At 57.5% G+C, this 12,315-nt stretch overlaps 2 protein-coding genes across 5 annotated transcripts in view; both read left to right on the forward strand.

The window, feature by feature from the left end:
• Nucleotides 1-3,727, forward strand: part of ANKRD24 (ankyrin repeat domain 24) — a 16,101-nt gene extending 12,374 nt beyond the window's left edge. The window contains exons 17-20 of the mRNA XM_029916446.1: nucleotides 1,087-1,340; nucleotides 2,888-3,013; nucleotides 3,190-3,255; nucleotides 3,394-3,727. Coding sequence (XP_029772306.1) covers nucleotides 1,087-1,340; nucleotides 2,888-3,013; nucleotides 3,190-3,255; nucleotides 3,394-3,471 — 524 coding nt within the window. The 3' untranslated portion in view covers nucleotides 3,472-3,727. The remainder of the gene's footprint in view (nucleotides 1-1,086; nucleotides 1,341-2,887; nucleotides 3,014-3,189; nucleotides 3,256-3,393) is intronic.
• A 582-nt stretch (nucleotides 3,728-4,309) lies between these two features.
• EBI3 (Epstein-Barr virus induced 3) lies at nucleotides 4,310-10,932 on the forward strand. 4 transcript variants are annotated; one of them, XM_029918815.1, is made up of 5 exons: nucleotides 4,310-4,857; nucleotides 5,648-5,768; nucleotides 6,788-6,966; nucleotides 8,186-8,376; nucleotides 8,595-9,106. In XM_029918815.1, exons 1-5 carry the CDS (start codon nucleotides 4,791-4,793, stop codon nucleotides 8,988-8,990), a joined length of 954 nt encoding a protein of 317 aa, XP_029774675.1. In that variant the 5' UTR covers nucleotides 4,310-4,790; the 3' UTR covers nucleotides 8,991-9,106. The 4 variants fall into 4 exon arrangements, with proteins under 4 accessions (XP_029774675.1, XP_029774676.1, XP_029774677.1 ...); XM_029918816.1 differs by having other exon boundaries at nucleotides 4,315-4,857; nucleotides 8,219-8,376; XM_029918817.1 differs by lacking the exon at nucleotides 8,595-9,106 and adding an exon at nucleotides 10,560-10,932 and having other exon boundaries at nucleotides 4,322-4,857.
• Nucleotides 10,933-12,315: the final 1,383 nt, after the last annotated feature.

Genomic DNA, 12,315 nt, shown 5'->3' on the forward strand with positions numbered 1-12,315 from the left:
GCGGCCATCCCGAAGGTTTCAGGCCTACAAACCCTTGACCCCTTCTAGGTGGGTGGCTGACCCTGTGGCCCTTCTGATCTCTTGGGTGGCTCCGTTTGTGTTTCTTTTTAAAAACCTTTGGGTTATTTTTATTATTTTTAAAAAAATTTTTAATGTTTTTTATTTATTTTTGAGAGAGAGAGGGAGAGACAGTGCGGACAGGGGAGGGGCAGAGAGAGAGGGAGACACAATCTGAAGCAGGCTCCAGGCTCTGAGCGGTCAGCACAGAGTCTGACGTGGGGCTCAAACCCACGAACCATGAGATCATGACCTGGGCCAAAGCCGGATGCTCAACCGACTGGGCCCCCCGAGGCGCCCCAAAACGCTCTTTTAAAATCAGTTAAACTCGTGATCCGCTTACTAGAGTCCACAGTCCAACTTCAGCATGTCGATCTTCCTTCTTACCCCCCAGTTTTACCTGCCTTACCACCAGAGCTTTCTGGGGTAGAATTTGCAAGTCTGATTTGCTTCGTCAACCCGTGTGGTCAGTTCTTCTTTTTTAATTATTAAAGTGTAGCCACTCTGTACTGAGTAGAACATCTACCTGTTATCCTTGGTCCCTGGAGCTGTTCTTTGTATAAAGGCCAGTGTTCCCCCAACCCCCACCTGAGATCCGGTTTTGCAAGGTTAACATTGCTCGGTCTTGATATTTTTGTGAGAATGCAGTCATCGTTTGAACGTTGGTTTGCTTTTCATCCAAAGTCTACTGGTTTCCTTTCCTTTTGTGAGAGATCTATCGGCTTTCACAACACGGAACAAGAAAGGGACATTGGGAACGATGACAGCAGAACTCAAATATAGCACTTCCTGGTCTAAGCAGATGTCCTGTGCTTGTTCATTTTCTCCTTGTCATCACTCTGTGAAGTGGGGGCTGTTATTACCCATATAAGGTAACAGACACAGAGAGGTTAAGTCACTTGTGTAAGGCCACACAGCTAGCAGACCAGAAGTCTCTGGCAGAGTCAGAACGTTCTTGGTGCCTGCGAAGAACCCAGAACTCCCCTCAGTCAAAGTCCTCAAGGTCAAAATGGGCTTGAACGTCCTCAGGCCAGACTAGAAGGATCAGAAGGCGCTGGGCTCCAGGCATCTGGGATGCACACGTCCTCAGGGTCACACGTGGGCTTGGGCTGCAGGTCCAGAGGGAGGCGTTGTTCATGAAGAGTGAACGGCACGCGGCCGAGGCCCAGCTGGCCACGGCAGAGCAGCAGCTGCGGGGCCTACGCAACGAGGCCGAGCGGGCACGCCAGGCCCAGAGCCGTGCCCAGGAGGCCCTGGATATGGCCAAGGAGAAGGACAAGAAGGTGCGTCCCCTTCTTCTGTGCTCCGTGGGGGGTTCCCACTCCACCGAGGTGGGGGGAAATCCAGGCATGTCCTAGATGAAAGAGTCTTGGGAGATCAGCCCATTTTCTAGATGGGAGACTGAGGCACAAAGACGGGAGGGCACAATCAGACACACAGGCTATGAATTATAACTATTGTAATATTTATTGAGCACTTACTGTGTGCTAGGTCCTGTGCCATGCACTTGACATGGACTACACATGTAATCCTCATATCCAGTTCCCGTTAGATTGGTGCTTTTATTGTTCCTGTTTGAGGAAATGAGGCACAGAGAGGTGATGCCACTTGCCCGAGGTCACACAGCCATGCGGTGGTTCTGCCAGCGTTTGAACCCAGCTTTCCCAATTCTGGTCTTCCAGAACGAGGCTGGTTAGCAGCAGCCTGTGATTATTGGGTCAGGCGGTTCTCACACACTAGCACTCTTAATTCCCTTCTAATCCCGAAAGCCAGAAGGCATTCTCATTCCTGTTTTCTAGATGAGCAAGCCAAGGCTCTGAGAGGCAAAGTGAGTGACTCAAAATCACACATCATGTCACTCACTGGGCAGCAGAAGTGACTCCCAGAGCCCCAGGTGCATTAGCATCAAGTCGCCCAGCCCTAGTTCACTGTGTGACCTTGAACAAGTCACTCGACCTCTCTGAGCCCATTACCGCTTCTGTAAAATGAAAATAAAATTGCGGTGGAGATTATGGTGGATTTGTTGCAGGGTCTGTCCCTCTCAGCACTAGTGACACTCAGGTCGGGTCACTGTGGAGCTGTCCTGGGTGCTGCGGGGGCTGAGCACCATCCCTGGCCCCCACCCCTTCCATCCCAGGAGAGCCCACAGTGTGACGGCCACAGGGGTCCCCTTGGGGCAGAACGGCCCCTGGTTGAGAACCTCCGATCTCTAGTAGAATAATAAAACTCAGCATTTATTCAGTACCTGTTGTTTGCCAGTCAGAGTTTAGATTTCACCTCGGTTCAGAATGACAGGGACCCCCCCCCCCAAGGTGAGAACTGTGATTCTCCTACTTTACAGAGAGGAAACTGAGGCTTAGAGGGGTTAAGTCACCTTCCTGAGGTCTCCTGCAAGAAGAGGGTACGGAGAGGACCCCAGCCCAGGGCTGCCTGGCCCAGCACTCCCCCACCCCGCCCCCAGGCCAGGCTGCTTTTGGCCTCTGCCTTCGGGAGGGGCTGGGAGGGGATCAGCAAACTTCTGCAAAAAGCCAGAGTCCGTGTTTCCGGCTCTGACTCCTCCGGGAGTGGGCGCGGCCCTGCACCAATGTACGACCATGGAAATGTGTCTTTGATTTGATGCTCACATGTCACGAAATAGCATTTTTCTTTTGACTCTGTCCCCCCCCCCCAACCATTTAAAAATGTGAAAGCCATTCTCGGCCTGGAGTTTACTAGCCCGTAGGATGTGATGCTTCCTCGCCAGCCTCTTCCCTGCGCTGGAGAGGTCCAAACCCCCACCCCACCACCCCTGCCCTAGGCTCAGAGCGACTTGATGGCCCCCTCCCCCCAGATTACAGAGCTGTCCAAGGAAGTCTTCAGTCTCAAGGAGGCACTGAAGAACCAGCCGGAGGCCCCAGGCCCCTCCGAGCTGGAGGCCCTCCGTGGCCAGGTGAAGGCCCTGCGGGAGCAGCTGGAGGTGAGGGCTCAGGGCAGGGATCCCGGGAGAGAGGCGGGCGGGCCTGGGAGGAAAATGATTCCGCATTTTGGCAGCCGGCGCACTGGCACAGGGGCTCTGGGTCTCAAGGGGGCTCTGGGGCTGTGCCTGGGGAGGCTGGGTCCCGCGTTCTGAGCCCCCCTCCCCCACACCCGCAGCAGGCCGCCAGGGACCACAGTGCAGTGGTGGCCCTGTACAGGAGCCACCTCCTGTATGCCATTCAGGTGAGTCCCCCCTACAGGGGAAGGCTGGCAGAGGGGAGAGCTATGCGGCCTCCAGGGGTGGGCAGGGAGGGAACGGGAAGACCGAGGGTGTCCAGGCTCTCTCTCTGCCTCCCCCCTGCCCTGCCACCCCCCTCCCAGGGTCAGATGGATGAAGATGTGCAGCAGATTCTGAGCCAGATCCTACAGATGCAGAGGCTTCAGGCTCAGGGCCGCTGAGCTCTGACCCTCTGCCCTCCAGGCCCCGCGCGGGGCGGCCGGGCTCCCGCAGGCTCCCAGACCAGCCTGTGCCTTCCCCACTGTCCGTAGCTGTGTCCCCCTGCACACACCGGCTGCTGTCAAGCCCAGCCCTGGCTGTGCCCCCCGGTCACCGGAGAACCTGGGAGTCCCCCTCTCCCGAGTCCAGTCAATCCTGTCTGTCCCTTAGCCAGGCAGCACCCCGGGCCCCGGGAATAAAAGCTCTTGGAGCAAAGGATGACAGTGTATGGCTCTGATCGCTGGGCTCCCCGCTGCAGGGAGGGGGGCGGCCAGGAGCAGGGGTGAGGAGGTGAGGCGCGCCCCCCCCCCCACACCTACCGCTCAGTCCCAGGACGGAATGCCGTGTTCGGGCCCTGTCTAAGGAGTCAGGGTGGACGTCCTGGTGCAGGAACCATCCGAATGTCAAGTGAAGACAGGATCCAAGGCTGCGTGTCCTGGGTCACTTTCCTCACCCTGAATCCGGCCTTGCTGGGGGCATACCCCCACCCCCTCCCCCGCCTCCCTGCCCCTGGCAAGTCCCCAGAAATCCCCTGGGGGTTCCTGGCTCTTTCCAGCTAAGGCAGGAGAGGCAGGAGTGTGGCCTGTCCCGGGGGTTTCCTTGGGTGTCCAGGGAAGGCACTGTGTCTATAGGGGCTCAGTCTGTCCCTTGGCATCCCTGTGGCTCTGATAAGGTCTGCAAGTGGGGCTGCCTCCCCACGGCCTGGGTCTCTGTCTCTCTCTTCCCTCAGTCTCCTTCCCTAGGTCTCTGTCCGTCTCTGTGTCTCTCTCTGCCCCCGTCTCACAGTCTCCCATCTCTGTGTCTCGCTCTCTCCCCTCTATCTCTTCCCTCTCTGTGTGCCCCTCTGTCCCTCCCCGCAGGGTCCCTTTCTCACCCTTCCCCGTGACATTGACCCCTTCTGGGGTTTCCCCATCCTTGCTGCAGGCGGAAGGAAGGACTGGCAGCTGGGCTGTTGTGGGAAAGGCCACGGGGTCCCCACTTCTCTCTTTCGTGGCCTCCTCTCCCGCCCCCAGCCTGGGGGCCTCCAGATCACTGCTGGCCGTGAGAGGTGGCAGGACGAGGGCTCCTCCACCACCACCGCTGCCCTGTCCCCTGCTCGGCTCCCCGCTGGCCCCACCAGCCTGGGGGGGGAGTCAGACCCGGGAAGGAGAAGCTGGGGCTCCGACCGGGCGTGGTGCTTCCCCTTGGGTGGGACTCCAGTCTCCTGCCCCCACCCCCGAGGTGCTCCCTGCCTCCCCGAGGTGCTCCCTGCCCCTCTCCTGACAGCAGAGCCCTCGGAGACATGGCCCCAAGACTTCTCCTGGTGCTCGCCCTCTGGGTGGGCTGCTCGCCCTGCAGCGGGAGAGAAGGTATGTAGGGCCCCCGGGCCTGGGAGCCCAGCACACAGGGACGTTCCCCGGGGCCTGGAGCTTGTCTACCATGGAATGTTCTGAGCTGGGGCGGCAGGGGGTGGGGTGGGGGAGTTCACATGCCTTCTGGATACCCAGCAGTGGGAGGGGGTATCCCCATTGCACAGATGGGGAAACTGAGGCCCAGGACGAGCCCCGCCGCAAAGTGACACCAGGCAATGGCAGCCACAGCTTGGATGGAGGGCGGGAATGAGAGACATTTTAATTTTCCGCATCCATTTCACGTGCTTCAAGACCAAGTTGTCGCGAGAGGGGCTGCCCAGGTCCCATTTGAGGCTCCGTAAGCCTCAGTCCGGGGTGCCGGGGGGGGGGGGGGGGGGGGGGGGGGGGGGGGGGCACTGTTGGTTAAGCATCTGACTTCGGCTCAGGTCATCATCTCACGGGTTCGTGGGTTTGAGCCCCGCGTCAGGCTGTGTGCTGACAGCTCAGACCCTGCACCCCGCCTTCAGGTTCAGTGGCTCCCTTTCCCTCTGCCCCTCCCCTGCTTGTGCTCTATCTCTCCCCATCTGGAAAATGGACGAATACCCCCTGCTTTCCCAGGGGGTAGTGGAGGTGAGAGACGATGTGGGTGCCTTTCACTCATGCAATCATTCATTCAGTTCACAAACCTTTATTAGGCACCGAGTGGGTGCCTGGTGGGGTGCTGGCACCAAGCCCATGATAGGGGCCGGACCATCCCGGGGGGGATTTTGGAAGCTCACCTGCTCCCTCTCTCTCGGGGCCCCGGCAGTCCCCACCCAGCCCAGGGTGCGGTGCCGGGCCTCTAGGTACCCAGTCGCCGTGGATTGCGTCTGGACCCTGCCGGCCTCTCCGCACCCCACCAGGCCCACAGCCTTCATTGCCACGTACAGGTCAGAGTGCGCGGAGGGCCTCTGGGGCGGGCCCGAGACCCGAAACCTCGGGGCTTTGCAGAGCACCAACGGGGGGGAGCACACGTCCTAAAATACAGATCGCCAGTCACGTGCCCCGTTTAAAATCTTAGAGAAGCCACGTTTGGAAAGGAAAGAGAAATCAAGGGGTCGATGTTGGTATTTTACCTTGGCCGCATCTAAACATTCCAAGTATGTATCGCTGAATCCGATGGAATGTAACTTAACTTGCTTCTGTACACATCACGTATTTACATTTCTAATAGAAACTGATACTAATAGGATTCGAGGATAATTATTTGAACGTGTAATCAATATTTTAAACATTGATGAGCTATTTTACATCCTTTGTATGCTAAGTCTGTGAAACTCCACACGCATTTTATACACATAGCACTTTTCAACTCACGTGCTAGACATTTGCTGGAAATTCTTGGTCTCTGGTGATATGTTATCAAATTTGTGGCTGGGAAAATAGATTTACGTAACTGGGAACTTGACATTGAGGGTAGGTAACATAAATTAAAAAGACACTCTTGGTTGCACCAGCCATATTTGAAATGGTGGAGAGCCACTCATGGCCGGTGACTACGGCAACTGACAGCATGGTCGAAGCATGTGGATTGTTCTGGAAGGCTTTAGAATGTTCTGGAATGTCTCTAGAGTCTGAAATCTCAAGGTCTCAGAACTCAGCAGAATCAGATTCTTATTATTTCTGAACCCACGAGTCCATAGACCTTGGTATTTTGGAATTCTCACACTGAACTTTGACATTCCAGAAACCTGTAGAATCTGCACCCGAGCCTCTCCCTGTGGGGTGTTAGCCCTGACCCTGGGTCATCACAGGCTCTGTGATGTTGGGGTGAACGGCTCCCTTGGGGTCACACCCAACCAGCAGCAGGGGCCCAGTCCGTAGTCCTCCAGGGCTGTCCGCATGGGGTCCAGGGCACAGGCGGGCCCCAGGAAGGGCTCAGGCCCTCATGCTGTCCCTGCATGTCCAGACTGGGCGTGGCTGCCCGTGGGGAGAGCCAGCCCTGCCTCCAGCTGACACCAGAGGCCACCAGCTGCACTGTCCCCGACGTCCAGATGTTCTCCATGGTGCCCTACATCCTCAACGTCACTGCTGTCCAGCCGCAGGCCACCAGCAGCACCCTCGTGCCCTTCGTGCCGGAACATATCAGTGAGTGTGGGCAGCGGGGGTGGGGGGGTGTGGTGGCCACCAGCTTGCCCTTGCCCCGCCCCCCTCTCACCACCCACGCCCTGTCACCCATCCTGGGTCCTGTCAGCTTCACCTTTGTATTTCTTCCAGAAGCCACCCACTTCTCCCCATCCTGAGCCTCCATCTTCACCCGCACCAGCTAGCTCAGTCCCCTGCACCCTGGTCCCAGACTCCAGCCCTCATCCCCCACAGTCTGTCCTCCCCCGCGGCGGCCACCAGAGGGCGCATGTGAGCCCTTGAGGCAGGTCCCTCCCTCCTGTGCCCACAGCCCTCTAGGACTCCCAAGGCCTCCTCCACTGGGTGCCCAAGGCCCTGCACACCTGTCCCATCCCCTCCCTGCCCTCCTCCCTCTCTCTCCCAGCCACACATACCTTAGCGCTGCATGCGGAGGTTGCTTAAGATACTTTCTTTCTCTCTCTCTCTCTCCACCCCCCTCTGCCCCTCCCCCGCTGAGCTATCTCTTTCTGTCTCTCTCAAAAAAATTGTCCCTTCGAAGAGTTATACATCAGTTCCATAAGTCAGCATTTGCGGTTCTAGATGGTTACCAAGGGGGACTGAAATCACATGTACTCAGAAAACTTGTGCCCTGATGGTCACAGCAACAGTATCCATGATAGGCAAAACGTGGAAACCACACTGGGGTCCATCAGCATATGAATGGATACACAAAGTTCCTGCCGGGAGCAGGGGCTAGGTGCCCACCCCCGCAGTCCCTGGGGAGGGGGCCTGAACACCAGACACCAGAGGCCACGCGGGGTGTGAGTCCATTTATGGGAAATGCCCAGCACAGGCCCAGCCACAGACAGGAAGTGCATTAGCGGTTGTCAGGGATGGGCAGGGATTGGTCATGGGGACGGGGATCGTCGGGGGGAATGTTAAGCAGTGGTGACGGTCGCACGAGTCTGTGAACGCACTAAAAGCCGCTTAACTGTGCACTTTAGAAAGGTTTTCGGATGTGAATTACGTCTTTTAAAAGCACTGCAACCCAGTCTTCTGCGTACTCTCGATCTTTCTTCCTTGTTCTTTGTGACCTATGGATTTGCTTCCTGTTCCTGGTCTTTTGCCCGGAGGGATTGAGCTCCAGGAGGGTAAGGGTTGGGTCGGTGTTGTGTCCCCAGTGTCCCCAGGGCTGGACACTCAGCAGACTGTCAATAACTATCTGATGGCATGAATCCGCCAGCCCCTCTGACCCTGCGTCCTGCTTGTCCATCAGTCAAACCCGACCCTCCAGAGGGCGTCCGCCTGAGCCCCATCCCTGGGCAGCGGCTGTGGGTGCAGTGGGAACCCCCCCGGTCCTGGCCCTTCCCAGAGACCTTCTCCCTCAAGTACTGGATCCGATACAAGCATCACAGATCTGCCCGCTTCCGCCAGGTGAGGAGGGCGAGGGGAGGAGGGGACCGCGCCAGCAGGGGTGCGCTGGGGCCTCAAACGCAGCGGGTGCGCGGCAGGGGGGCAGCCCAGAGACTGGACTCCTGGCAGTCTACCCCAGAGGACGGCCGATGGGCACGCGAAAAAATCTTTGCACACACGTGTTCGCGGCAGCGCCGATCACAACAGCCGAAAGGTGGAAACTGCCCAATTGTCAACAGATGAATAAACATAGGAGTCCACCGCGCACGCGCACGTCCGTAGATGAGGCGGTCCATCGTGCCCACGTGCCCACAGTGACCATGCCCACCACGCACGCGCACGCCCCTCAGTGCGTCCACCGCGCAAGCGCACACCCCTCGGCCGCGAGCAGGAGCGAGGCGCCCGCACCCGCCGCCCCGCGGACGGACCCTGGAGACACGATGCTCCGGGAGGGAACCGGACACGAGAGGCCACTCGGGGTGGGAGTCCACGTGCGTGACCGTCCAGACCAGGCTCATCCACGGACAGGATGGGGCTCGTGGGTGCCCAGGGCTGGGGGGGACGGGTGGGGAGAAACTGCTGATGAGCACATGGGTTCCTTTTGGAATCATAGAATGTTCTGGAACCAGAGTTGACCATTGCACAATGGTGGGAATGTACTCAGTGCCACTGGATGGTGCCTTTTAATTGCTTAATTTCATGTCATGCGAATCTCCCCTTGATTGAAAACAAATACACTTTTAAATTTTTACAAGGTGAAACAAACAACGGCGGAGTGCTGCTGAGAGTCTGGGGTCAGTGGTGCCCCCGGCAGCCCCGGAGGCCAGGCCGGGAGCTCAGGGCCTGCGGGCGTCCGCTTCGGCAGCGCCCTCCCCTGGCGCGTTCCGGGAAGATGGGAATGCGCTCCGCGTGCCCCGCTGCAGCTGTTCCCCGAGCCGCACGTGCTTGCTGAGCACTGTCATGGGGGGAGTCACCGAGGACCTGGCCTCTTTTTTTTTTTTAAGTTTATTTCTCTTGAGAGGGAGAAGGGTGGGCTCACATGAGATGGGGAGGGGCAGAGAGAGAATCCCAAGCTGGCTCCGCACTCAGTCAGGAGCCCGATGTGGGGCTCGAGCTTCCGAACCGGTGAGATCATGACTTGAGCTGAAATCAGTCAGACAGTTAACCGACTGAGCCCCCCAGGCGCCCCCCCCCAAGGAACCGGCTTTTAAATTTTATGCGGCGTTCATTAATTTTATGTTAAATATTTTTACAACACGCCTGTGGCTTTGAGCAGATTCGCAAAGTTGTGCAACCCGTTAATCTAAATGCAAAATGTCAATCACCACATCCGGCCATCGGGATGGGTCAAGGCTGAGCCAGAGGATAATAGGCCTGGGGCTAGGAGGTTGCCTGCGGGACTGGGCTGGGTCGTTCTTGAGGAGGAGGGGGACCAGGAAGGACCGATGGGCCAGGTCTGGGAGGGAGAGTGGGACCCGGCCAGAGAAGGCAGAGCTGTGTCAGCGACCGAGTGAGGGTGTGGAGAGGTCAGTGCCTTGGCGGGAAGATTTAGCCGATTTCCCGATGGAAGGGGTCGATGTCGGGCCACACAGGGCCACAGGGGCAACATCAGGACGGCCAGGAGGCAGAAGCGGGAGCCTGGGGAGAGCCATGGCCGAGCCTCCGTTGGTGTTTCCACGGGAAGGCAAGGCAGGGCGAGGTGATCAGCTCGGGGTTGGCAGGTTTGGAGAGCTCCGGCCCGAGGCTTTGAGGCAGGGGGAGTGTCAGTCACCTTGAGGGCTAGAGGAAGAGGGGTTGAGTGTGTACGTGAGAGGCAGGCTCCTGGCCGGTTTGCGAACTCTGAGAATCGGCTGACTCTGGTCACCAGGATGTAGAAAATAGTGAAACGAGAGATACCAAAAACTTCCAAACAAGGTTGATGGCAGTGGGGCCAGGAGGGAGCCAGAGGCTCTGGTTCTGGTGGGAGGAGGAGTGGGGTGTTGGGGTCTGACTGCTGAGGGCATGAGGTCCCCAAAGGAATCCTGACATGGGCGGCTCTGGTGCCAGGGATCCGCAAGGACCAACGCCGTGCAGGGGGCTGCAGAGGACAAGCCTTTTGGATTGGGGCAGGGGGACCGAAGGCTGGGCCTTACAGTTCTGTGCACACCGGGCCCCCCAGCCTCCTGCTTCCCGCTGACCCCGCCCCTGCTCTTTTCTGCTCTCAGGTGGGGCCCATTGAAGCCACATCCTTCACCCTCAGGGCCATGAGGCCTCGGGCCAAGTACTGCATCCAGGTGGCTGCTCAGGACCTCACCGACTATGGGGAGTTGAGTGACTGGAGTCTCCCTGCCACCACCTCCATGATCATGGACAAGTAGGGGGCTTCCTAGAACCCCCAGAAGAGGGGCTGCGTCCTTGACATTCATCCTCCACCCCCATTGCCGCAGATGGGACCCAACTGGCCTGGATTCATTGATGCCGAGTTGCTGAGCAATTGTGGACAAACGACTTTGCCTCTCTGAGTCTCAGTTTGTCAATCTGTGAAATGGGGATGTACTTCTTCCTTAGACCGAAGTATAGGGCTTTGTGAACTGTGAACGTTACTTTTTTTAATTGTTTAACTAGAAAGAGATTGTTGTTGCTGGAATCAGGATTCCTCCTCCCTTCCCTCAGTAGACCCAGATGAGACCCAGAGAGGAGAGGATGGAGCGGGACACACACAGCGATGCCCGCTCCTATGACCGGGGTCAGAGCTGGACCGGAGGAAGAGCCTGGGAATAGAGGGGTCCTGGGGCTCAGGGTAGGAGTTCTGCTCAGGAGGGAGGGTGGGATCTATTCAGTTCAGCAGTTCAGTCCACCTACCTCCTACCTGGGGTGAGCCTCCCTGTGGTGGACACAAATGGGACACAAGTCTTGGAAGATTTCTCTAGGAGGGGGCAACGCCGCCCCCACTGAAGGCCAGAGAAAACGCATGGGCTGGTTTGTGAATTTCACCCAGAGGCCACCTTCTCCGAGAAGCCTTTCCTGACCACCTCATCTATGGCCAGCAAATTCATGGCTCCCAAAAGCTACCCAAGTCCCGGGGCGCCTGGGTGGCTCAGTCGGTTAGGCATCGGACTTCGGCTCAGGTCATGATCTCACAGTTCAGGAGTTCAAGCCCCACGTCAGGAGCTGTGCTGACAGCTCAGACCCTGGAGCCTGCTTCAGATTCTCTCTCTCTCTCTCTCTCTCTCTCTCTCTCTCTCTCTGTCTGCCTCTCCCCCACTCACACTCTGTCTCTCTCTCAAAAATAAATAAACATTAAAAAAAAAAAGGATACCCGAGTCTTAATGCCCAGAATCTGTGAATACAGTACCTTACGTGGCAAAAGGGACTTTGCAGATGTGATTAGGAATCATGAGAACCCTTAATTTGAAGGTTAAGGATTTTTTATTAAGTTAGTGAACATCGAGGTAGCTCTCCTGGATGATGCAGGGGGCCCCAAGATCATGACAAGAGTCAGAGGGAGAGAGAGAAGGTGAGGTGACAACAGAAGCAGAGGCCAGAGAGATGCCAGGCCAGCAGCCGTGGAACGTCGGCGGTCCCTCGAAGCTGGAAAAGTCAAGAAAACAGATTCGGCCCTGGAGCCCCCCTTCCATCCACTTTAGACCTCTGACCTCCACACCACAGGCCAGTAAACGTGTGTGGTTTTAGGACAGGGTGCTCGTGAAACCTCGCAGCGGCCACCGGAAGCTCATACACCAACTCAGGGAGCCCTTCTTTCCACTGTCCCAACGCTGCTCTGTTGCACTGTCCCCAGATCCCTTTCCAGGTGTTTGGGTGTGGGAGCTGGTGTGTCTGTGTGTGTGTGTGTGTGCATGTGGGTATGCAGGGCAGGTGGGTGTGGGAGCTGGTGTATGTATGTGTGTCTCCGTATGTGTGCGTGTGCAGGGGATGTGTGTGGGAGCTAGTGTGAGTGTGTGCAGGGGAGGTGGGTGTGGA

Source organism: Suricata suricatta, chromosome 12 (assembly GCF_006229205.1).
Source record: "Suricata suricatta isolate VVHF042 chromosome 12, meerkat_22Aug2017_6uvM2_HiC, whole genome shotgun sequence".
Taxonomy (NCBI): Eukaryota; Metazoa; Chordata; class Mammalia; order Carnivora; family Herpestidae; genus Suricata; species Suricata suricatta.